General features: G+C 43.3%; 2 protein-coding genes across 2 annotated transcripts; both read left to right on the forward strand.

The window, feature by feature from the left end:
• Positions 1-1296: 1296 nt before the first annotated feature.
• Positions 1297-3311, forward strand: sdhaf4 (succinate dehydrogenase complex assembly factor 4). Its single transcript, XM_083922409.1, has 3 exons — positions 1297-1436; positions 1663-1776; positions 2765-3311. Exons 1-3 carry the CDS (start codon positions 1352-1354, stop codon positions 2872-2874), a joined length of 309 nt encoding a protein of 102 aa, XP_083778535.1. The 5' UTR covers positions 1297-1351; the 3' UTR covers positions 2875-3311.
• Positions 3312-5290: 1979 nt separating this feature from the next.
• On the forward strand, positions 5291-24612 carry cep68 (centrosomal protein 68). Its single transcript, XM_083922597.1, has 8 exons — positions 5291-5384; positions 12466-12952; positions 16297-17283; positions 18906-19107; positions 20936-21120; positions 21307-21429; positions 23449-23545; positions 23638-24612. The coding sequence occupies exons 2-8, from the start codon at positions 12686-12688 to the stop codon at positions 23811-23813; spliced, it is 2037 nt and encodes a 678-aa protein (XP_083778723.1). The 5' UTR covers positions 5291-5384; positions 12466-12685; the 3' UTR covers positions 23814-24612.
• Positions 24613-26799: the final 2187 nt, after the last annotated feature.

Consider the following 26799-nt stretch of genomic DNA (forward strand, 5'->3'; position numbering starts at 1 on the left):
TGGGCCTCAATGAGATCCTGTAAACTGGAGCAGGCAGACCAAAGACATAATAATAATGTTGTGAATGGTTAAAGCAAAAGAGCCCAGTGTACCAGCTATGGTATTCTGGGCTACGTACGGGGAACACTGTAAGCTGTAGAGGATGCGGAGTTACGTAGAAAAACTACAGGCTGTTTGTGGGCTGGTGGTAAAGGGAGGGGCACCAGACTACCAACGGTGTTGTTCTGGCGCCCAACAGCCCAGATAAATGTGTATAGGAATGGTTTTTTCACTGATTTTGTTGTCTGAGTTTTGGAAAAAAAGAAAACCCCATGTGCCCGTGCAAGTAAGAGGGTCGCTGGACTTCCTCTCTTTAACTCTTCTAACCAACCCCCTAACCCTTACCCTAACCCTACCCCCTAATCCTGACCCTAACCCTACCCCCTAACCTGACCCTAACCCTACCCCCTAATCCTGACCCTAACCCTACCCCCTAATCCTGACCCTAACCCTACCCCCTAACCTGACCCTAACCCTACCCCCTAACCTGACCCTAACCCTACCCCCTGACCCCACTACGATCCCGACCGGAGCAATGCTCTTTACGGTGGATATTGATGCTCTCTACACAAATATAAATACGAAACTAGGCCTTGAAGCAGTTAGACACACGTTTGAGAGATATCCAGATGCGCGGAGACCGGATGAGGCCGTTCTCCAACTCCTTGAACTAGGTCTTACGCGGAATGATTTTATCTTTGACTCTAGGTATCTAATATAACACTACGCGCAGGGAAGTAACGTTTACAGCCTGTTCTTTGACGTTTTATCTCTCACAAATTGTTCTCCGACTTATCTTGGTGAGGTCGGGGTTTGTTGAGCTCCCCTGAGTTCGCCCATTGTTCTCCGACTTATCTTGGTGAGGTCGGGGTTGGTTGAGTTACCGCCGAGTTCGCGAGTTGGAGGATCCACTTTGACAAGTATTCCAGTGCACTTTTCTGAGTTGGAGGTCCGACAGTTCTGACGGCACTGGAAGGCAGCTTTCATATCACTTTTTAAAATGCAAGAACACGCAGGGTTTTCAGACACATGAAGCTACATTTACTGAAGTAGCTAATGAAAGTGAAGCTGGAAGTATAGAGACATCACACACAACCATAGACAACACCGTTCATTACACAGTCTGCCGGAGACTGTTATATCTAGAGCTTTGTCTCTCCCTACTGGGGCGAACAAACATTGCGCTGGTCCGTCGCCATTTTCCGTCGCATGGTGATGACGCAAACTGCGTAAACGAAGCGCGACGCAAACAAGACGGTGATTGTGTAAGTGTCCGAGCTCACAAGCAGCAGGTAGTCGTCGCGTCGCAGACATGTCTCTCCTGCGGTTCATGTCCCCGTTCAGAGCGGCAGCGGCCGGCAGACTGCGGGCTCCGTGTGTGGACCGTGTCTCTGCAGGTGAGTGTGTGCTTTCTACCAGACAACAGTACAGAGAGGGGACTCCACTCGGGCTCCAGGGAGACACACGGCTTTGACAAACCTGCGGCTGTACTGTTTTGTCTGTTATGTATGTCCTACAGCGTGATGCTGCGAGACTTCATGGCTAAACTTGCCTCCAGAGCTGGAGGTCTCTGCTCAGTGACCGGGTTTATACACGTCCATTCTCCTTGTGTGTCTTGTTCAGGGGGCTCCCGTGCAGCCAGCGGAGCGGTGAAGGACAAGCAGCCGCTGAAGAAAGCTAAAACCCCGCAGGGTCGGCTCGACAGCCCCGAGGAGGAGAGCAAGGCTGCGCTGCAAAGTGAGTCTCACGCAGGGGGCCTCCCCCTCTTTGATCCAGGGCTGGAACTAACGATTCTCTTCATTGTCCAGTCATCTTTCGATTAATTGATTAGTTGTCCACAACCCAAAGATATTCAGTTAACTGTAAAGAGGACTCATGCAATCGGAAAATATTAGCCTTTAAAGAGCTAGAATGGTCGGATTTCGATTCACAATTAAACACTTAATAAGGTTGAATATGTAGAATCTTTATTAAAAGCTGTATTGAAAAAATAATGGTGCCCACAGGGGCGTTTTGAGAGATACAGAATAAAATAATGGCTTTTCCATTAAAAAATATATTTAGTCTGAATTAATATTTAAAACTTTTGACGGGTTTGACAATGACTTTCTGTCATTGGGAGGGATCCAAGGTCACAGTCATTTAGTGTTGGTTTGCTGCTTTGCTGCTTATGTGCAGAGATTTCTCCAGATTCTCTGAATCTTTTGATGATATTTTGGACTGTAGATGATGAAATCCGTCAATTCTTTGCAATTGTACGTTAAGAAACGTCATTCTTAAACTGTTGTTCTTAGACTGTTGACTATTTGTTGTTCACAAAGTAGTGAACCTCGCCCCATCCTTGCTCGTGAACGACTGAGCCTTTCAGGGATGCTCCTTTTCTACCCAATCATGACGCTCACCTGTTTCCAATGAACCTGTTCACCTGTGGAAAGATCCAAACGGGTGTTTTTGGAGCATTCCTCAACTTTTATTTTCACAGTCTTTTGTAGCTTTTGTCCCAGCTACTTTAGAACATGTTGCAGGCAGTTTTCACTCATAATCAATCAATATTCACTCATTCAAAATGAGTGAATATTTGCAAAAAACAATAGTTTATCATTTTAAACATTAAATATCTTGTCTTTGTAGCGTTTTGTATATAAAAAAAATATATACTGCATGCAAAAAAAAATTATGTTTTTTTCTTTTTCTTTAAAACTGAACCCTTCCCTTGTTCCTCCAGAGTTCCCTGATGATGTGAACCCTTTAACCAAGGAGAAGGGTGGACCTCGGGGTCCAGAGCCCACCCGCTACGGGGACTGGGAGAGAAAGGGCCGCTGTGTCGACTTCTAGTTCAGAACTCTTAAATCTCATGTGTCACACCTGTATTGTGTACATACTGCACATTTGAAACCGTACATTCAAAAGTGTGAGTTTTAGATCAGAAGGTGAGATTAACTGTGTTCCTGACTGACTGTATCAATACTCAAAGGGAACAAGAAGGACTTTCACCAAGTGTATCCACCACTGTTAATGTATTGCATTCTGTTAAAGGGGTCATGCTAACCAAAAAGAAACGTCATGAAAAAAAAGACTTCAATATCCAGGACATGTTTTGCACATTGTTGGTGTGTTGTTGCAGGATGGAGTGAGGCTGCCGCTGCACCATCACTGTTGTGTATGTGTGAATGTTAAGTGATCAGTTCAAGAAAGAAGCTGATTTTATGTACAAATCCTGTATGGCAGTCAATTTATTTCACACATGTATATGAATCTCTATGAAGGGTTAATCCATCTATCAAAAAATACATTAGCATCTATCTTTTTTTCCCACCTAATAATTGCGTTCGAACATGGGATGATGAATCTCGCATGAATGCAGTTGCAAAGGTGCAATGTGTAAGATATGGTCATGTTTTCACATACAAAAACAAATCAACATTATCTACACAGTGTAAGACAGAACAGTTAGGGCGTTTAGCAACGACGTCTGTGTATTGTGTTGCTCAGCCAGTTATCTCCACCAGTATTGAGCTAGACTCTCGGGTGAGTCTCTTAAAGTGTAGTTTCGTCCCAAAATCATCCCATGGTCTTTTTAGGCACTTTCATACATCAAATAAGCCATTAAGTTTTTTTTTTTCGTGTATGAACTATTAACGGAGAAATTCGGGAGAGTTGCAAACAGCCGGATGTAGCTAACACTGATTAGCTCGGGGCAGTACGGTGAAGGCATTAAAATGTCTTTTTTAACCACTAATACTACATCTGCAGTAGCACCTACACATGAGCAGTATTAGTGGTTAAAAAAGACGTTTTAATGCCTTCACCGTACCGCCCCGAGCTAACCACTGTTAGCCACGTCCGTCTGTTAGCGACAGGGATATTTACGTTAATAGTTTAAGAACTTATTTGATGTGTGTCGAAAAAGACCATAGGATGATTTTAAACCCAGAATCTCTTACATTTGGACATTGCAGTTGTGTTGCATGTCTAACTACAATATGGAGAACATCCATTCATCAATCTTCAACCGCTTGTCCCTAACGGGGGTCGTGGGGGGCTGGAGCCGATCCCAGCTCACATTGGGCGTGAGGCGGGTCCACCCTGGACAGGACGCCAGTCTATCACAGGCTTATATGTTATGGCAGTCAATACAGCTGAGGTTATAGATTATAATAGCAGCAGGAAGTGTCACACAGGACCATGGCAGCAGGCACCACCACGATCAGCAGAGACCCGCGAGACGACAAAGCACAAACAACTCCGGGCAAGAAGTTGAATCAGTAACATGCATTGATTAGACATGAATGATACAGACAGAGAGGAGAGAAGCTCAGAGGATCAGGAAAAGTATTATCCCCTGGCAGACTAGGCCTATAGCAGCAAAATTAAGCAGAACAAACTCATCGTAAAAATAACAACATAGCTGAGGACTAGGAAGCCCTAACTATAAGCTTTATCAAAAAGGAAAGTTTTAAGTTTACCCTTAAATATGGGGACAGTGTCTGCCTCCTGAACATCACTTGGGAGTCGGTTCCACAGGAGAGGAGCTTGGTAGCTGAAGTCTCTGCCTCCCATTCTACTTTTGGAGACTCTAGGAACCACAAGTAGCCCTGCATTCTCCGAGCGCAGCGATCTAGTCGGGTAATACGGTACTATGAACTCTTTAAGATACGACGGAGCCTGACCAATAAGAGCTTTGTAGGTAAGGAGAAGGATTTAAATCATATTCTGCCAGTGCAAAGAAGTTAATACAGATCCATTATGTCTGACCACTGTTTACAGTGTAACATCAAATATCTAAAGATGTGTATGCACTCCTCATTTTCTCCACTAAAGGGCACTCCAGAGTCACATTTCAAAATTGACTCAGTTATGTTGCTTTCAAATGCCAGCAGCAATATCGTAATTGTGCCTTTTACACCTCACAAAGCAACATGAATATTACGACTGGCCGCGTTTGTTTCTCTTATTGTTCTGTTCTGTCATTGTTGGTCGTTTATGTGACTTACTACTTTTCTATCCTTAAGATTGAGATATTCCCCACGCACACTGTACATGAAAAAAAAAACCTTAATTAGGACCGAGCAGCAAACAGTCCATGAAGTCACGACACGGACTGTATGCTTATTACCAGTGTGAAAAAAAAACACACGCTTCGTAGAGAATAGAGACAATTAAATGCTTCATCTGTGGCATGAACTCATAAAATCCGATTCCAGTGAAATTTAGAAAGAGTGGATTTCAGGAGGAGCCCGTGAAGGCAGCACGAAAGAGGAGGCTGCGGTAACAAAGGTGTGAAGCTCCAACAGCCGCCCGCTCCTACCTCACTGTCCGTTATCTCGGCTGCGGGGCTGAATGCGGTGAGTATCTGTCATTTCATGGCTCTAACACAGGCTAACTGCTGGTGGAGCAGCCTGTTACACATTCAGTCGGGTGGAGAAATGTCTGTGTGGCTTCCGCAGGGTGGAGAAAGCGTCCGTTCAAATGGTTTAAATGAGAACTTTTACGAGGAAGGAAACACAAGCGCGGTGGATCAGAAGGATTCCCCGTTTGTCGATAAGTAAGGATTTACTTTAGTAAACATTTTTTTTTTTAATTAGGATCATACTTGTTGCACATTTTTCATAGTGAAACGCGTTCAAGTGAGCCGTTGTTTTAGATTTTAATGTGCGTTTTTTTCCTGGTGTTACGGTACGGGTGCTTGGAGCGTCCAAAAAGGACGAAGAAAGAACCAATGCACGGGTGGGGAACTCATTTTATTATTAGTTCAGGGGCCACAGCCCAATTTGATCTCAAGTGGGCCGCAGCAGGAAAGTCATAGCATCATAACCCCAAATTACGACAACTCCAGATGTTTCTTCTTGTTTTAGTGCAAAAAAGTACATTCTGAAAATGCACATTTAGTTGAAGAAGAAGAAGAATTACTTTATTAATCCCACACGGGGAAATTGGATTTTTTCACTCTTATTATTATACGTGTTACACACACAGACCCGAAATACACACATGCACAAACAGGACCTATACATGCAATTAACGGAGAGATGTTAGAGCGAGGGGGCTGCCAGTGACCAGCGCCCCGAGCAGTTGGGGGTTCGGTGCCTTGCTCAACAGCACCTCGGAAGTGCCCAGGAGATGAACTGGCACCTCTCCAGCCACCAGTCCACGCTCCATACATGGTCCACACGGGGACTTGAACCAGCGACCCTACGGTTCCCAGCCAAGTCACCTATGGACTGAGCTACTTCCGCCCAGTTGGCTAGCTTAACAAAATCTAAAATGTTATAAAATGGCATTTACAGTTAAAATTCAGGTTTTCTACGGGGCAATCACACTGTCCGTCCGTACCATGCCCCGTGCTTTAGGGTACTGGTCCCCCCGCGGCCCAGGCCCGTTTGTACTCACACTACCTGGGCCTCGCGCAAATGCTTCTTGCTGTCTATACATCATCACGCCGTAACACGTCACACGCATTGATTGACGTCATGGCGATGCATCGCTTTCTTTACAAATCTTTCCATAGACCTCGGAGTTTTTGTGCGTCTTGTCCGACCAAATCTGCAGTAAACACTCCACCTCCGCATCACACCAACGTGAACCTTTCGCCGCCATTGTTTTAAATGTCCGCGCATGTTCCGTCCTTCTTTTTTTCTATGTCCCAACAGGCGCACATAAAATGACGTCAGAACCGCCGTAGGCCTCGTACACGTAGGCACGCTCGTGCTCGTACATGTGCAAAGGTGCTTTACAAAAGCCCACCTCTCCCAAACGGGCCGCGGCCGGCAAGCGTGCCGCTCCGGTTGCACTCACACTGGTCAGATGAACTAGACTTTAGCCGTGAAACGTCCTGGGGCACGGTATGGATGGACAGAGTGAGTGCGCCCTTAATTGGGTTTGGGCCCAAACCTGCTGCTGTGGTTCAGGCTCGTGTTGGGTTTGGACAGCAGGTTCCAGGCCTGAACTTTGGGCCTGATCGTAGCTCTTGCATGCATCAGCTTTAATAAGAGTTTGATACGTCACAGTTTGAGTCAACACTTGAGTGTCTCAATAAAGTGAACAATATCAGCTTATTGCAAGGCAAGTATATCGCCCCCGTGTTTTTTCATCCCAAATTAAACATATTATGGAGACCTCAATTAAATGCTTATTGCAGCCCCTCATATTAAAAAGAGTCTATTTGTGGCATACTTCTAACAGTGTTAGTGCTTTGACTGTGAAAAACATTGAAGCTCTCAGCAAAATGTATGTATGTTTTCTATTTCTATGCACAGAAATTCACAAAGCGAAAGACAGTGACGGACCAGAAGTCGACCCTTTTAAAAGTGACCGAAAGGCAACAAAAAAAGTGACTATCTCAAAAGGGTATCATGACTTTCTATATGCAGTGTATTTAGTCTGAAATAATACGTAAACATTTTTTTGGCGGGTAAGACAATGACTTTCTGTCCCGTTGTGTTTCCATGGTAGCAGCCAATAGCGTTGGGCATTTCTGGTTGCCAGGGTTGTCTGTTGTTGGGTGCAGCTACTGTAGGCTGGCATTGGGTGAAATGGAGTTTGCCAATCCTGCAGCTGCTTCGGAGCCTCAGTGAAGGGGGCGTTATTTGTCCCAGCAGCTGAGTGAGCGGAGACGGGCAAAAACCAGAGTCAATATAGGCCGAGCATTCACTCCATGGACTGAGAGAAAGGAGAGAAACTCCATTCAAACACATGCCCAAATGGATAGTCACTTTTTTTGTTTTACCGACTGAAATGATAATACATAAAAAATATGTCTGCAATTTCCCAGCTTGGGATCAATTAAGGGTTTCTATTCTATATATTTTTTAAGTTTTTTTTATTTTATTTTTTTTTACACATTTTACCTTTTTATTAAATTTTCAACTAATAAAAACTGAAAAACTAGAACATCAGGGTTGTAACAGTGATGAGTCCTCAGATGTAATCCTTTGTGGAGGCTCCTTTTGCTTTAATTCCAGCATCAGTCTGTTTGGATCTGTCTCTACCAGCTTTGTGCACCTAGAGTGGGAATATTTCCCTGTTCTTCCTGCAGAACTGTTGGAGTTCAGTCAGATTCTGTGGTGAGCGCTGATGGACTGCACTCTTCAAGTCCACCCACAGATGTTCTGTAGGATTCAGGTCAGGGCTCTGACTGGGCCTCTCTAGGACCTTCACCTTCCTGTCCTTTAGACACTGGGTTGTTTTTATGGAGGTGTGTTTTGGGTCGTTGTCATGCTGAAGGTGAACCACCTGCCCTTTTTCAAGTGTTTAGCAGAGGGACAGGGGTTTTCCTCAAGAATTTGGGTGGACTTGGCAGCATCCAATTTTCCCTTCAATCCTGACCAACTGCCCAGTCCCTGCTGAAGAGAAACAAGCCCACAACATAACGCTGCCACCACCATGCTTCACTGTAGGGATGGTGTGTTTTGGGTGGTGTGCTGTGTTTGTTTTCTGCTAAACATAGAGCTCTGCCCAAAAAATTCAGTTCTGGTCTCATCTTTGTGTTACCATGCTCTACTAGGAGATGAATCCTCAAGGAACAGCTGATTTTATTTTGAAGTCAAATCAAAGGAACAGCTGATTTTATTCTGAAGTCAAATCAAAGGAACAGCTGATTTTATTCTGAAGTCAAATCAAAGGAACAGCTAGGGGCCTGTGAATGTTCTCATTCGTCCAGGTCATCGTTATCCTCAAAGCAATTTCAGTCAAAAACAACTGGACTGGTTGTTTGTCTAGGAAGACGTTTCACCTCTCATCCAAGAGGCTTCATCAGTTCATGTACGCATCTGACCAGACTGGGACTGGTCCAACTAACTGGTGTGGAGATCCAGGTATTTAACCTCTCACAAGGCCGATGATGTCACTGACACCCTTTGTGCTCCAAGTGCCCACGCCCGTCGTTAGAGTGACAGTCGTTGGTGGGCAGTTGATTTCGACTTATTTAGTGCTCTATTGAGTCTGAACGACAGTCGTTGGGGTCACCCGGGCCATGTGTGAACAGTTGTCCTTTGAGGTTAGATTGTTGAATCTCCTGGGAAAGGATGAAAGGGCGGCATTGTAAATTGGAGATAAGTGGTGTCTCAGACCCCCTCCTCTGTTTAGCGATGGTTTCTCCACTTTTACATAGATGGCTTCTTTTACTCCTCTTTCAAACCATCTGTCCTCTCTGTCCAGGATTTGGACATTGCTGTCATCAAAGGAGTGGGCTTTCTCCTTGAGGTGTAAGTGGACAGCCGAGTCCAGGCCTGAGGAGTTAGCTCTCCTGTGTTGGGCCATGCGTTTATGCAGTGGTTGTAGAGGAACAGCTGATTTTATTCTGAAGTCAAATCAAAAACATCACAGTTGATGTCAGGTGGAGGCCAATTAACTTGGTGTGTGATCTGGAAGGGGATTGGTTATACCTGAGAATTATTCTAATTCTTTCAAACCCTTTTTTAAATTAATTTTCAGAAATTAAAAAAAAAAAATCACTTGAATGTTGTAAGAAAAAAAATTGTAAATCACTCTGGAAAATGTTATTTTTTTTACATATCATTTCAAACTGCAAAAAAAAGGGACTATTTAAAAAGGGTATCATGACTTTCTATAGGCACTGAATATTTTCTTACGGAAAAGTATTACTTTCATTCTGTACCCCTCAAAATGCCTCGTGGGTGTATTATTATTTTTAAATATAGCTTTTAATAAAGATTCTACAAATTCAACCTTTAAGTTTACTCAAATTGAAATGAGTTTTTATTCCCTCCCTGGAAAAAAGACTTTTACCAACTAATAACTGTATTAAAGAATATTTAACATTATTATACATTCAATTTATTACATTGTCAACCAATTTTAGAAAGCAACACTGACAAAATATAGTATGTATTAGGGATGCTCGATATTAGCTTTGCTGCTGATATTCTGATATACTGATATTGTCCAACTCTTAATTTCCGATACCGATATCACCCGATACCAATATATGCAGCCTTTTTACACCAAAATTGTTCGATAACAACATCACATATCACCTATGATGGAATTAACACATTATGCCTAATTTTATTGTGATGCATACATAAATGCAACACGGCTTTTCAAATGTAAAAACTGTCTGTGCAAAATAAGTGATTGAAAAAAGTGCCATTCATTTATTTGATTGTGTTTTTAGAGAGAATATTTTGCCCCAAACAACACTACAGACAACATCACAACCAGGAAGATGCATAGCTTCAGTCCAGAGTAGTAAACAAACATAGTCCTCTTTTTCCAGACTGAGTAACGACAGAGCCATAACTTGGCAAATAATACAATCAATAAATTATAAACTGGGCTCAATTATTATTATTTATTTATGTATTTTATATATATATATATATATATATATATAATATCAGTACACTTCTGAAAATTCAACTAAATAAGAAAACATAGGTGGATATTTGGCTGCGTTATATGATCTGTGAAAGAGTTTTTCATATCGGAAAACATTGACATCGTTACCATAGATACTGATATGTCTGCGATAGGCTGATACTGGCCGGTGATATCGGTGGACCGATATATTGGTCTCATATGTATTCATCAGAAAAATCCTGTTTCTAGTGTCCAGTTATACAGTAATCAAAGTAATGTATGGAAAGAAAGAATGCATTTTTGTATCCTGTTGACACTAACATCAACAGTTTCATTACATCCATTGCATTCAACCATAGAGAAACTAAAGAGTGCCATAAAACTGCGCATACATACAATTCATCACGTAAGCAAAACTGCTACAAGTGCTGGATTTTAGTAAGAATAGAGTTTGCTCCTCCTTTGTAGTAAGGGACTAGCTGCCATTTGGCAGGAGCAGATCGTAGTGGACGGGCTGGGGTGTAAGGTCGGACCACGTCCTGGATGTAGCTGCACCTGAGCCAATCGTAGCACAGTGGGCGAGTACCGGTGACCCGAATTGGAATCCAGTTGCAACCTGGAGCCAGTGCAGGGGGGCGGAGGAGCAGTGTAGTGTTTCAAAGAGTGTCCTCAGACGATCGTGACTTTTCTTTTTCACACAGTCGGACAGTACGTATGTAGCAGCTCAGTCCTTTTCATATTTATCAGCACAAAACGTGAGTAATGGACGCTTCATGTGGAGGACTCGGACACACTGACTGAGCACAGGCAGGTCTGAGCATGCAGTCTTAATGAGAGGAGTCAGGTATCATGTCACTGCCCGGATCAACAGCAGCAGCTAGAAACACGCACTCACTAAGCAACTGGTGGTGTCTGTTTATCTGTTCACAGGGATTGGGTTATTGATTTCAAGTCGTACATCTAGTTCCTTGTCTTTTATCGTACTATCGATCAAAGAGTGAGTTAAAACAATGGGGATTGGTGATCAGTGGTTAGAGCAGTTGCCCCATGAGGCCGTGGGTTCGACTCTGACCTGCGGCCCTTTGCTGCATTTCTCCCCCTCTCTCTCTCACCCCATTTCCTGTCTGTCCTAAATAATAAAAAGGGTTGGAAAAACTGCCTAAATAACTGCTTATATATATATATCAGGGGTGGAACTGTTCACAAAATCCACTGTTCGGTTCATATCACGGTTTTGGGGTCACAGTTTTTCGGTTCGGTGCGGTTGTTTTTTTCTATTTCTTTTAGATTCTAAAAATACCATGTATCAGATTGTAGTCTAATAATTTAAAAAACATTTAATCAGATATTCTTAAGGACATGTCATGCAAACATGCAAAACTGAAATAATGAGGCAGCTTGTTTAGGGATTACTGTAACAGTCTTAAATGAAAGTGAAGTGAGATTTTGAAACAGTAGGAGAGACATTGCTGCATTTACGCATTTATATATTTAGTTGGCAAAAAGGTAAACAATTGCTTGCCTTCTTGGTAAGAATATAACCACTTATACATTATCAAATCTTTTAAAAAAAATGAAGAAAATAGGTTTTCTTTCACTAAAATACGCACAAACAGCAACAGCAATCACTGAACTGACTGAAATAGGCTACATCAGGGCTATTCAGTTAATGTGGAAGTGAGGCCGGTTGACCAAAATGAGGGGCTGTAAAAACATGAGCATCTCATTAATGGATATTGTAAAACAATGCAGAGACATAGGAGTACATATATTGTCTTTATTTTATCAATGTAAATATTCTTTCAATTTAGTTTTGTTTTTTTGGTATTCTGTTTTTGACATTACTGAAATACATTCAAAAATTCAGTTTGATTCAACGAATGGTTGCAGCTCTTTCGTTGGCAGTCTGGTTGGGTCTCAATGACGTGTCAGTGTCTCAGTTTCAGACCCCTGCAGAACTTTAGCCTGACGTGTCAATAGAAAGCTGTTTGTCATGACAAATCTATAAGGTGATAATATTGTCTTAGACGCTTTCTTTTGCTGCTGCCCCAAGATGACCATTAAATGAATGACTGTTACTTGTCTTTCTGTCCTGTGTCATTACAGTGCTCCTTGTGCCTCGACTCAGCAACATGATGTATGCTGTTGAGAAGACTCCGGACAAAAAACTCTACCACAAGCTTGCAGTTCCTTCATGGTGCATGAATGAAATCAAATGACATGGCATTGATACAAATCATTGACACGTTTGAAGACTTCTTCTGAAAGTTACTCAGTTGGTCTGGTCCCCTTAGTTGACAGGACCTTCCTACATTTCCTTTGTCCAATGGAAGCCACGGGATGCAGCCAGAGGTGGAAGATGCATCCGCCAGAGTTCACACGCAGCAGAAGGCTGAGTCCGACTTCAAAAGACATTGAAAGAAGCAAGATGGAGAGAGAGAGAGACAGGGGAGGGCCGCACAAAAGTGTTTCCATGGCTCCCACCTCCAGGTATCTGACAGACAGACAGTATGTAGTGAGAAAGCCTCTGTTCTGTGAAGAGCAGCACACGTCTATCTTAAAGAAGACACCTCCACAGAAGCACACAGAGCAGGTGAGGAGGACAGAGAGTGAAGGACTTCTCAGTGTATTTATTGATTCTGATTAATCTCTTTTTTTCCTAGAGGAGATGAAACCGCACTCCGTTCGGTTTGTCTGTCCGCAGAATTACAGAAAAACTCCCTGGCATGATTTTCGTGAAACCTGTTAGAAGGGTGTAGCTAAAGCCACGGAAGAATCCATTACATTTTGGAGCGCATCCGTATAACGGGGCGGATACACTATTTCATTTTTCACTTTCAATAACATTGCGAGATAATTATAGACTGTATAAAAATGGACGTAGCCTCTCCGTCGAGGTCCGTTCTCTCAACTTGATCCAATCGTCCTCACCTATGGGAGTCGCCATCTTGTCAGACTTTGACTCCGCCTCATTTCCTCTGACCAAAAAAGGGCATGTATGTGACGTTCGGGGGAGGGAGATGCGTCCATTTGGCTGACGTTTACCTCCGAGGAGAAGTGAGGGCCAGAGGGTAGCTGTCACTCAAGAGGCCACACACCTAATTTTTCATAAACTTTAACATTCAATAAAATAAAAACTAGCCTGGTATAAAGAAAATTCACCCGCCTCAGTGTTGTCATGGAGATATGACCTAAACATACAGACTAGAATGTTCTTTTGTACCAGTTACACTCACTCTGGTCAAACAAACTAAACTTTAGCCGTGATTCGGGCTTGGGCACGGTACGAACGGACAGTGTGAGTACGCCGTTAGTATAGAGGAGCAACATGCAGTAATACATTTAATCTAGCAGCACTTTAAAGGCACAATTAAAGGCACTTTACATTAGAAAAGGACGCAGGAAAAACAATCTGATGAGTTAAAAGCTGACCTAAAGATATAATCCGTCAGATGTTCATCTAGTTAATTGTCTGTTAAGTTTCTATCTATCAAAGATTGAGTTAAAACAATGGTGATTGATCATATGACCCACTAATGAAAACACTTGCTGCCTTTTTGCTGAATATTCCAGTGTCTGTGGAGACATTCCCTCTCTAAATGTAAATAAGCTGCCATGTTAGTGACTCTGCTGACAGAAGTTGGTCTGTCGGTGGAGCTCTTCACCGCCGGTTATGCTGCGTTCACTTGTAATTGAAAACCGTGAACTTCTGAGTCAGGCTTTTAGTAAGGGGAATAGGAACACCTGTGTGCATGTGTGTGTATGGATTTAAGAGGGAAACATATAGGGGACAGACCGGAAGTAGAGAGGGGAATGTGTGTCAATAAAGTTTACAAAAGAGCAACAACAAAAAAAATTCAACACACATAGCGACCTGAACGTGACAAGATGGAGGCTCTGAAAAAAACAGGCCCGTCTGCAGTTAAATCTTAGAAACGAGGTATCTCAAATCTGACGGATTATGGCGGGTTGTGAGTGGTTTTGACAACGGGGAGTGAGGGCGCACTCACACTGTCCTTCCGCACCGCGACCCGGGCTTTAGGGTACTTGTCCCCCCTCCCTCTCCCCCCGCGCCCCAGCCCCGTTTGTACTCACACTACCTGGGCCTCGGCCAATGCTTCTTGCTGTCCATACGTCATCACGCTGTAACACGTCACACGCATTGATCGCGTGTGTGTGGCTTTGTTTACAAATCTTTCCACAGACCTCAGAGTTTTTGTGCGTCTTGTCGACTGTTTTTGAATATTTTCATCCGACCAAATCTGCAGTAAACACTCCACCTCCGCATCACACCAACGTGAACCTTTCACCGCCATTGTTATTGTTAAATGTCCGTGCATGGTCCGTCGTTCTATTTACATGTCCGAACAGGCGCACATACTGCTACCGCCGTAGGGCTCGTGCTCGTGCTCATACACGTGCGCACGCTCGTGCTCGTACATGTGCAAACGGCTCTGCTAAAGCCCACCTCTTTCAAGTGGGCCGTGGACGGCCCGCTGTCCGCAGTTATGCGCGGAACGGGTGCACTCACACTGCTTAAAGGTACTAGACTTTAGCTGAAAAAAGGGTTTTGGCCCGGTACAGCACGACAGTGTGAGTGCGCCCTGAGAGACAATGTCTGAGGTGTTGAAGGAGCGCGTACCAGAAGAGGGGGGGGCAGCAAAAGAGGAGGCCCTGTCCCCCCTATGTACTGGGCTTGGATCGGTTGAGAGGGAGGAGCGGAGGGAGTATGTTGGTCCAAGAGGTCTATCTATTCACATTCAGTGGCTCTTTGGTCCACGCCGGCTGAGATGTTCCAGACTCAGGACAAAAAAAAAGCAACATCTAAAAAATATATTTCTGTGTGAATTAATTGCAGAATCGTCAGGTTAGGAAAAAGTTCTTGAAATACCATCTATGATGAAATATTATAAAAAGAAAAAAAAAATCAAAAAAGTCCTGATCTTACAACAATTTTCATGAGAAAAAGATGTTGTCATGATAAGACTGTATGTGCATGGTTTAAGATTTTCTGACGGTCTATAGTATATACAGAACTATTTTTCACATAGACCGGACTGCTGCCATCTGTTAAGCCTAAGAATTATTAAAATTAACATTTGGTAAATCACATTTTCATAAGATTAAGTGTCTTGCAATTACAGTTTTTCTTGGAAAATTACAACTTTATCCCATGAACCATAACACATTCTTTCTGAAAAAACTTTTTAATCCTTTGTGTTCTGGGGCGGAAGTAGCTCAGTCCATAGGTGACTTGGCTGGGAACCGTAGGGTCGCTGGTTCAAGTCCCCGTGTGGACCATGTATGGAGTGTGGACTGGTGGCTGGAGAGGTGCCAGTTCATCTCCTGGGCACTTCCGAGGTGCTGTTGAGCAAGGCACCGAACCCCCAACTGCTCGGGGCGCTGGTCACTGGCAGCCCCCTCGCTCTAACATCTCTCCTTACTTGCATGTATAGGCCCTGTTTGTGCATGTGTGTATTTCGGGTCTGTGTGTGTAACACGTATAATAATAAGATTGAAAAAATCCAATTTCCCCGTGTGGGATTAATAAAGTAATTCTTCTTCTTCTTCTTCTTCTTCTTTTTATTCACGGTAGCCCAAATAGGATTAAACAATTAGGCGGTCCCCCTAAATTTTCTACTTACAGCCTTGTCAACTGCTTACAGTGTTCACGTGATAAAAAACGCTGCCCGCAGAATTGTATAATAAATGACATGGATGAGAAAATGTACCAGAGGACTCTGTGAGAAGCCCTCACACTCTCCACGCTCACTCCAGTTTTTAAATCCACCATTGAGAGAAGTCAGACCACTCTTCTTCTTTCACATCATTTCTGCTGAAGTGACCTGAATGGAGTCATTACAAAACTTGTACATTTTCTGTAACAGCCCGATGAAGGCCACAGTGTTACAGGATCTTTTTTTTTCTGCCTTGTAGGAGAAACATCTGGCTGTTGGCACAAGAGGAGAAAATCACCAACACACTGACATGAATTTCTTGACCAGACCCAGAGGGGAGTCGACAGAGAGCTTCAGCCTCTCCCACAGTGACATCTCCCCTCTCTCAGCCTCAGCCCTGGGTGTCTCAGAGCTCAGGGCCGGGCTGTGCCATGAAGAACCCACTTTTGGATCACCTTTCCCTGGCAGCAGATCAGCCCGAAGGAGCCTCTTTAGCTCCACCCTGGAGGTCCAGAGACTAAACCCTCCTCTCAGGCCGCAACTGACCTCCACTGTCCTGTATCCTACCTACACCCCTCGCTCAGGGAGCTCCAGGCTAGGCCAGACCCAACTCAGGTTGGCGGGGAGGGAGGGGGGAGGTCCGGAAGAGACCAAACTATGCTCTTCTGGAAGACATTCAAAAGGACAGCCAATGTCTCCCTATCAGGCGAACTACTGGGCCTGCGCCATACCTAATATGTTGCCTCCATCCCCAGATAGGCAATCCCCAGGCTGGAACCCAAACAGGGAGTACCAGGCCCTGCTGGACTACACCTACCCCCTGAGACCAGGGCAGGTGGTCTGTGGGGGGGACAGCTCCAAGCTCCAGGGAGACTCTCTCCTCCAAACAGACGCCAACCTGCAGGATTCAGGGATTGAACTGGACCACCTTTGTAGCTCCACTAGCCTGTCAGGGCTGGACTTTTCTCTCAGTGTGGGGCATAGGTCCCCTGACCTGCGGGGCTTTACCAAATCCTCAGATGGTCCATCCTCCAGTACCCTTCTCTCCCTTAAAGACCCTGTGGGTTTGTCCTTGGGCAGTTTGGACTACAGTAAGAACAGAGGGAGGATGTCCTCCTCCACCTCCACTGCTTTTACCCGCTCCACCAATGCTCTTCCACAGTCCAGGTGTGTATGTGGGGAGGTGGACGAGGAGTTCTGGCCTCTTCCAGAGCAGCTGGAGGAGCTGCAGCAGCTGTCCAGACAGGTCAGTGCTATGGAGACTCTTTACTGAAGGACCACACCCATTCACTCCAAATCACTCAGACTTTGCATTATTGCTGATCATTTTCCAGAGTTTGGTTGTAGATTGCATTTATTTCACCATGTTCTGAGGATCAACCTGCACAAGCCTGAATACGTAGTTGTTTCCTCATGGTGCCTACTGCCTTCAGACACACTGCACATCTCTATACCCTACATCTGTGCATTACAGTAACAACATGGCACAATATGTGCAGAGATGTTGACTTGAGACTTGCTAACTTGGACTTGAGTCAATGCAATTCACTGTTTAGATGACTTGCAACTTGACATAAAATGACTTAAGACACAACTTCGAAGTTAGAATCGTGACTTGACTTGATTTGAGACATGACTTAAATGACTTCTGTGTTCATGTTATGTTTTGAGTTTAAATATGAAATATTAAAAACGCTCAACACTGTCAATGTTGGCATTACAAGTGTTTGTTTAACGTTACCTGGTGTCTGAGTGGTGATGTTGGCTAACGTTAGCCAGATAAAATCTGTTCCCTCCAACTCCGTAGCTAGCTAACGTTAGCTAGATACAATCTGTTCCCTCCCAACTCTGTAGCTAGCTAACGTTAGCCAGATACAATCTGTTCCCTCCAACTCCGTAGCTAGCTAACGTTAGCTAGATAAGATACAATCTGTTCCCTCACAACTCTGTAGCTAGCTAACGTTAGCCAGATACAATCTGTTCCGTCAAAACTCCGTAGCTAGTCAATGTTAGCCAGATACAGTCTGTTCCGTCAAAACTCCGTAGCTAGTCAATGTTAGCCAGATACAATCTGTTTCCTGACAACTATAGTTGGCAAACGTTAGCCAGATATAACTTGTTCCCTCACAACTTTGTTGCTAGCTAATGTTAGCTGGACACATAGGCTAGATGCTTAAAAGTGTGTGACAATGATGGCAATTGACACTTTACTGATGAGGTGATGTGAGTCGCGTTACTCACATTCCCATGGTCACATAGTTTTTTGTAATGGGAAAAGTGTGTCCCCACCACTTTTTAAAACAAAGTGAGACCAGTGCCCACATCCAATTTTGTTCCCTCACAACTTCATAGCTAACTAACATTAGCCTAACAACAATTGATAACACTTATCAACCCACAGTTGCCAGAGTAAAACGCTGGCGATTTGACTGAAAAGAAATTAGGAAATAAATTAGCATCAGTTTTTTTGTTTGATTTTGTTGTAGTCCGTATTTACTGTTTGAAAGAGATGAGTAGGGGATATGTTTTTGATTGAGAAGAATTGAAATTAAGAAAGTTTTTATTTAATCATTTATTTTTCGTTTGATTACCTTTATTTCACAGAATGACAACATTTAAAAAATTAATTAATTTAATTGTCAGATTTTTGTACAAGCGTTGACTTGAGACTTGGACCAAATTACTTGAGTCACATGTCTGAATATATGTATGTATCTATAATACTCATAATAGTAATCTTAACAATAAAATAATGCATTTAATACCTTGATGCTCATAACATGGTGTAATGAAATGGAACACATGGATTGGTGCAGTGCATCAGTGTTTCTGTGTTAAAGATGGAAAGTATTTGGTCCTTGTGTGCAGGTGAGGGAGGTGACAGCCCAGCTGATACGGCCTGTCACGGCCAGCTGGGAGTCTCTGGAGCCAGGCACCACCTCCATCCTCTCCTCCATCACTCTGCCTGAGAAGCACGAGGCTGAAGATAAAGAGCTTGAGGGCAGCGATCAGGACGCAAATGAAAGAAAAGATGATATGGGCAGAGAGGAGAGGAATCCTGCTCAGATGGGTAAATAAACCGTCCATTGTGCGGGACACAACATGTGTAATGAACAGGAGCAATTGCATCTGAAAATGAAGGGTCTACTCACACTTACCATACTTTTCGTTCCGACTCGCGATTCAAAGCTCAAGTCTAGTTTGTTTGACCAGTGGGAGTGCGAACTGTGGGGCACCATGGCCCGGTTAAGAGAGGTGGGCTTCAGCACGGCACACTTTCTTATAGAGAAAAGATGGTTACCACTTTGAAAGAGATCACTGAATTGGAACGGTTTCGGCGGGTTGGTCCAGTTCATATTAAAATCAAGATTGTGTGGACGCTGCACTGACCCTTTCATGTTGAAGATAACTATTGCATAAGAGGCGGTCCTGACGACTATTTATATACAGCTGTTCCCCTCGGGACAACACGGTCAAGTTAAATCTAACTAATGCTAGCTACTGCCAAACACACACAAACACAAAGGACTGTGAAAGTAATTTAACAGTAACGTAATGTAGCTAGTTTGAAAACCTGTGGGTGCAAATGTAATATTAGCTTTAGCCATGGAGAGTAAAAGTTATAACTACTTTAGCAGGCTCACCAAACATGGAGTCGTTACTGTTTTACTAAAACCTATGGACACAAATAATCATCTCCATACTGACAACGTTAACGTTACTCGGTCACATTAGCCCTTTGAAATTTCATACATCAAGACACAAAAGCAGCTGGACTTTGTGGGACACAACAACATGACCTATTCTAAAATTCTGCTTCTGTTGAAGTGCAAAATAATTGGTTCAAAGGGTGATTAGGATAAACTTACTGCAGTCTTTTGACCATCTTTTAATGCTCTTTTGACAGGGCCCGAAAATTAGAATTAAGTGGGCGGAGTCTTTTAACAACAGAAGATTTCACCTACAATAGGGGACATTTTACTCAGACTGTTATTGGAATAACTCTGACTTTTACAATGCATATTTTAAACTTAAATTACTGTAGCAATATGTTGCCTAAAATGTTGCTTGTTAGCTGGATTAGCTTTATGTTTGGCAGTAATGTTTGGGACATATAAATACAACAATTTAACCATAATAACCCACAGTTTCATGCTCCCGCCAACAAACATCCACCCTCTGTGGGTCATCAGTTCAAGACTGCCCCGTCAGACCATTACTGCTGCGGAACAAAGCAGAATTTCTCTCCTCAAAATGTAATTCTGGCATAAAATCATCAAAATGGGTCTATTTTAGCAAATACATTCATCAAATCAGCCATCAAGACATTATTTTTCATTTATCAACTATTAATGGAGATATTCCAAGGAGTGACTAATAGCCGGATGTGGCTAATGCTGCATGCTGCTAATGATGCAGGTGAACGTATTAAAACGGCCAGTCGGTAAGTCTTTCAAACACTCTTTAATAAACTCTGGTTGACTAACTATGTTGGTGCTTTGTTTTCTGTGTAGGGACTCTTCTCATGCTGCTTCAGAGGTTTGCTGTTATTTTGAGTTGTATTAGTGGTTAAAAAAGACGTTTTTATGCCTTCACCTTACTTCCCTTACTGTTAGCGACTCCCCGGAATTTCTCCGTTAAAAATGTATACATGAAAAAAAGTCTAATTGACTTATTTGATGAATGTATTTGCAGAAAAAGACCGTGGCATGATTTTACACCGAAATAACACTTTAATATCTCTCCATGCAGATAGTTTTGATTTTGCTTGTCCAGCTTTGGAAGAATTTGTCTCTTTGATTTCCACCTCCACCCTAACACAACGGAGTAAAAGGGAATTTAATCTGTTGAAAAAAATTACATCTCAGAGATTCCAAACTCCATGTCCTGTCCACCAGCAGCTGATCTTAGGGACCTTGAAGCCAGGGCCAGGGTAGAGCCTATAGGAGGGGGACTGAGGCCATCTGGTCTCAGGGAGGTGGAGGTTCTGGTGGAGCAGCTGTGTGGCCTCACCCTGCCTGGCGGCCAGAAGAGCAGCCGTGAGGACCAGGAGCAAAGTGACTCTCTGATGGAACACATCCAGGTAGAGACACGGTCGGGCCTCCCATACAAGAGTGTGACTGCATGATCCAACAGAACACACTGCCTGCATGCTGACACACAGGGTTCTTACTGTGTCTGAAATGTAAAATTTGCGGGGCTTTGTTTTCCATGCACATTGTGACGTGACTGTCATACTGTATAGTCAAATGAGCCGTGAATGTTTCAGGTCTTCTGCACTCACCTGGAGCAGCTCATCCAGCAGCTATATACAGTGTCGGAGAAGATGCAGCTGCTGGCTGCGCCCACCGTGGATATAGACAGCGTGAAGTCGTCTCTGGCTGAGTATCAGGTGAGGATTGTGCAGCTGTTCCTGCTACACTGGTCAAAGTGAGCACGATTTCAACTGTTGGTTTGCCAGGAATGGGTCTAATCATTCACTCGAGGGGTGTACTATGAAGCACAATGAACATCCCCAGGTTTTCTTTGGGTAACTTGGATCGACAAATACTAAACTCGCAGTCATTGTTAAACGGTACCACAAAGCTCCCTTAAAGCCCCTGAGCACCCACACAGGTGTTTTCAGTTAACTAGTTGATTAGACCTCTTCTCAGGAGTGTGTGGGTGTCTACTGTTAGTGATTGACATCTTCCTGAGTCTCCTGTTGGCTTTGTTTCACCTGTTAAGGCGGGACAAAGTACACCTGTATCATTCTTAGTGGTAGACGGACGTTTATGACCTCGTTAATTCCCATCAAATTCTCATCAAAGCCCCGTCCACCTCCAACCCAAGCAGAGGTCGAATCAGCCAGAGTAACTGAGAACACCTGTGTGGGTGTTCACGAGCTTTAAGAGTTAATTTGAGCCAGGGTCTCCACTTTAGTTTCAATGTGCGTTCTCATAAAAAGGGTGTGTATCGCATCATTTGACTCACCCTTTGGATAGATCAATGGCTGCATATTTCAGTCAAGAGGAGCAGATCACTATAATCATTATAAAGGCAGAAAAAAGATTCTGCATGTTGTCTTAAAATAACTTTGCCAAATGCAGAATTGATCGCCATTAATCCCAACAGAGTGATGATGATTGAAACCTGCTTTATTTTTAAATTTCAGGGAATGCAAAGGTGTAATACACCACACTGGCCATAATTCCATAACCTTTAGGCAATAAGTTTTCCATGTGACATAAGAATGAGTTTTTTTAAACTACACATAAATGCACATCGCATGGGAGACGAGCTCTGAACGCAGAATTGACTTGAAAAGACTGACGCGCAGCCTCCACTTTACCACTGTGTCACTGAGCCGAAGGTTTTATTCCACTTAAACACTATAAAATCCTTCCTTTATAGTTTGAGTGGGCAAAAGCTCTGAAACATCACAAACATGTCGAGCAATGAGTCGAGCGCAGCTACAACTCACAGCGTATTATTGTTTAGAGTTTCAGCATCACCAACTGCATGATAATATGAAGCTGTGACAAAGAATCACAGTGAAGCACAGACACACTGAGCAACACTAAGATCACAGCTTCTTTGTGTAACATTTCCCACATAAGGTCCAACAAGGACGATCAAACAGTGAAGAGCCTCTGATGAGAACCTGTGTCTCTGATAAAGGAAGTCTAGGAAGCTGCTCAGAGCTTTAAGGAGCCCATCTAACACCAAAGTCTACGTCACTCTTTGCTCTAAGTCTGAGCTGAAAACCTCCTCCAGACCATGTTTGGGTGAAAGCATCAGTTACTATGGTGATACAGCGACGCTAAAAGAGAGCGACTTTCGTGTCACAGCTGACCCAGGCTTTGAGCGCAACATACCTCGCTTACCCACTTAACGAGCTTCGTAGTACACCCCATGGGTCGATCTCATGGCCCCCTGTCATCTGAGATAAAACGGACAGTGATGTATCTTCACTATCTGTCATTTTTACATGTCCAAGTTAGCATCAGCTCTGCCTGGAGGCATTATGTTTTCGTGTCATCCCTCCGTCTGTAACGCGATATCTCGAGAAGCCCTGGAGGGGCTTTCTTCATGGGTGGCACAAACATCCACTTGAACTCAAGGATGAACTGATTCTATTTTGGAGGTCAAAAGTCAAGGTCACTGCGACCTCACAAAGCACGGGCCATAATAACTCCTACGTTTATTACTGAATTTTATCTGTTTTGTTTCATTTTTCTTCTTCTTATTATTATTATTATTATTATTATTATTATTTGTCCAATTGTGGTTGTTTTTTTGTGAGGTTGTATCATTTTGCCATGTGTATTATTTGCCTATATTACTTTTTTTTTTTCTTAATAAAAAATTACACTGCCAACTGAGCACATTGTACTCAGCTGGCAGCGTAATGTGAGGCTCTTGTGTTCAGAGTTTTCAGAGAGAAGTGAGCAGCCAGCATCCCCTGACCTCCTGTGTCCTGCACACCGGACAGCTTCTCCTCCGCTCCATCAACACCATGTCTCCATGTCAGTGTGTAACAAACATGCAACATCATGAACAACAGCTTCATCTCATCATCCTCTCACCAAGTCTTATTGCATTCTCTCTCTGTTTCCAGTTTTAAGAGACACCTTGCTATTGATTGAGCGGCAGTGTGGCGCTCTGGAGACCCACACTGAACACTTGTTCACCTCCATCCTGTCCGCCATGGACAGCCTCACCCAGCCCACTCTGGTCCAGCGGGGCAGGGAGGAGGAGGCGGGCCCTGTGGAGCTCCGGGGGTCTACGTTGTGATCAGACTGCAGGACATGTCGTTGTTATTGTACTTTCTTGAATAGACTGAAAAAATAATGGACGTAGCTTTCCCTCTTTAGCATTTAGCTTAGCGCATTTGAAATCATAGCGACTTATGCTGCAATCCCACTGCGCGTAATACAGTGGGGAAAAAACGCAAGAAAAGCGTGTAACGTGCTGCTTGATCATAGTTGGATCACATTTGGACTAACGCATCAATCGCACGTTTGGAGCATAGAGGCAGTAAAGGCCCCTACACATGATGCGCGGTAACAATGTTGTGAAGGCCACGTGCGGTAGCAGCGTGCGCCGCTCAGATTTGCCTGTCTGCTGCTGCACTCAAAGTTCAAATCAGTTGAACATTGACCTAGATGCTGCTGACCTTTCAAAAGAGCAACCAAAGAAATAAAAGCTTTGAGTATGACGTTTACGTTTCCTAGGAATCCAGAGAGCGGCATCAAGCCGGCTAAAAAGATGGTTAAAGAACGTATCATTTGTGTGTCCAATTTCCCGAAACTATTTAACGTTACATTAAAGTCGTATCACGATGTGGGAAGAAAACGTAATGATGGAGGTTTATAACCATCACACCAGGTTTGTGAAGAGGCAGTTTACGAGCTAACGGTTGTTTTAATACTAACGTTGATTTAGCCGTTTACTGGGTCTCTGCGCCCAACCTCGCGGTGAGCCCAGCGCAAAAAGATGATCATGTGAAGGCCTCTTAAGGTAGCAGCCGGCGGCTACAGCAGCTGCCTGCAGCGATACTCTGCTGTTGTTCTACATGGGAAGTGATGCTAATACTAACCAGGGACCTGAATGCTTAAAAGAACAGAAATGAGCTCTCAGATGAAGCGTCTGTAGATCGACTTTGTATGTAATTGCGTTGCTTCTATCGCGTCCATGGCGTGCAGTGTGATTGCAGCATTAGCGCTCCTCCCCAGCTCCGTCCTCTTGTCCAAATAACTTCTGTTATCAATATGGCACAACCAAATATCAAACTTGGATTCAAAATGATAGCCCACAAACCAATAGGTGATGTTACCATGGCTACGTCCATTATTTGTCTATGCTTTCTTCCAACAGTACCGTTTTATATTACAGAATACATGTATATCAGCTGCATATGTGTGGCAGAACATGATTAGACACCTTCTGATTGATTCTAGCTCTCCTTAGAGTCTGAACTGATCACATTGAATAATAATACATTCCATAAATGTTTTACTCATAATGACTGTCACCAGGGTATTGATCTGTCATTTGTAATGTTTGTTTAAAATGTTCACACTAAATATTTGAGGCCTTTAATGTAACCATATTCCACCAGCAGTTACACACACACACACACACACACACACACTCCCTTTTCTCCACATGTGTCATGTGTAGGCAGTCTAGGTGTCCCACTGTGACTGCACAGTATTTTTATCTTATGTCCCACATATTCACACAATGGCCTGGATTTTGATTGGCTCTCTATTCAAAAGTTAAACCACGGCAGGGCAGAAACCTTTGTAAAATCTGGCTTTTATCCAATGTCTGTGAAGAAAGCAGGGAGGGCTGTCTGATGTCAATCAGGCGTTGCACATTCAGCACAGGTTAACCGGCCACTGTCTTTGTTACGTTACATGTGAAGAAGCTATGTACCTTTAACTGTTATTGGCAAAGAAAAAGGGGATACATGAGTGAAAGCAAATAGTCACATAAGACCATACGAACTTTTAAACTATCTTCCTTTTATGCTTACTGTATTTTCTTAAAATGGGAGTTCTTCACATGCTAAAGGCCTAACCTGGAGGTTACAGGTTAGTAAGTTATTCAGTATTGGCCTAGTAATAAACTGCTTTGAATCCTACTTAAAGAACAGGGACTACATTATGTCTATAGATATGTCGCTTTCAACCAAAAATAAGTTGGGTTTTTTTCAGTCCGAACTGGTTGACAACCGTGACATCAGTGGTGTGCATTGTGCCAAGCCCTCCGTTGCTGACATCCTCGATGACAGTGGTTCAAGAATCTGTTCCCTGTCAGTCAAAAAAGTGAATCAACAACGTGGACAAATCTGGCATGGGGAGTTCCCCAAGGCTCCATTCTGGGGCCTCTTCTGTTTATTGTCTACATACTTCTGGCATGAGATTATGACAATAAATGACAAATAACAAAATAAGCTCACACAATTATGCAGGCAAGCGAAATGTATATAGCCATATCACCAGGAGTCTATGGTCTAATACAAACACTGAGTAAGTGCAAAGTACAAATCAGCGATTGGATGTGCCGGACCTTGCTTCAATTAAACAAAGACAAAACTGAGGCAGTTGTTCCTAGAGCCGGAGGAGGAACGAAGTCAACACTCTGCTTCAATCGGCAAGGTTAAAAACCACGGACAATGCTAGAAATCTTGGTGTACTCATGGTCTCAGACTGAAATTTCAACAGCCATGTCGAGCCACGTCAGTTAGTCAGCCTATTATGACCTAAAGAATATATCAAGGGTCAAAAGACTTGGAATAATGCGTCCAATTTATTCATCTTCAGTAGGCTCGACTACTGTAACAGTGTCTTTACAGGTCTCCCTAAAAAGTCCATCAGACAGCTGTAGTTAATCCAGAACGCTGCTGCTCGAGTCCTCACCAAGATCTAAAAGTCGATCATATCACCCCAGTCCTCAGGTCTTTACACTGGCTTCCTGTCCGTCAAAGAATTAATTTCAAAACACTTCAGTTGGCTTACAAAGCACTGAATGGTTTAGGACCAAAATACATTTCTGCTATTTGCTTATTACGATATACAATAATCAGTAAATGACCATATGTTAACTATGATACAAAAAGCACAGTGTATTCTATGTTATAGTTTATCTGCACAAATAAGACAGATTAGATCAAACAGCAAAAGAGCCTATAAACACATCATTGACTACTCCAGGTTAAAGTTATCCATCACATACAGATGAGCACAGTAATTCAAACATGAAAGCATGAATC

This window comes from Echiichthys vipera (genome assembly GCF_963691815.1).
Source record: "Echiichthys vipera genome assembly, chromosome: 11".
Taxonomy (NCBI): Eukaryota; Metazoa; Chordata; class Actinopteri; order Perciformes; family Trachinidae; genus Echiichthys; species Echiichthys vipera.

Bases quoted from the DNA above. Each gene is read 5' to 3' on its own strand.
- sdhaf4 (XM_083922409.1), top strand. From the start codon at position 1,352: ATGTCTCTCCTGCGGTTCATGTCCCCGTTCAGAGCGGCAGCGGCCGGC. The intron at 1,437-1,662 runs GTGAGTGTGTGC...TGTCTTGTTCAG, and splicing joins TGTGGACCGTGTCTCTGCAG to GGGGCTCCCGTGCAGCCAGC. The intron at 1,777-2,764 runs GTGAGTCTCACG...TTGTTCCTCCAG, and splicing joins GAGCAAGGCTGCGCTGCAAA to AGTTCCCTGATGATGTGAAC.
- cep68 (XM_083922597.1), top strand. From the start codon at position 12,686: ATGGAAGCCACGGGATGCAGCCAGAGGTGGAAGATGCATCCGCCAGAG. The intron at 17,284-18,905 runs GTCAGTGCTATG...CCTTGTGTGCAG, and splicing joins TGCAGCAGCTGTCCAGACAG to GTGAGGGAGGTGACAGCCCA. The intron at 23,546-23,637 runs GTCAGTGTGTAA...CTCTGTTTCCAG, and splicing joins CATCAACACCATGTCTCCAT to TTTTAAGAGACACCTTGCTA.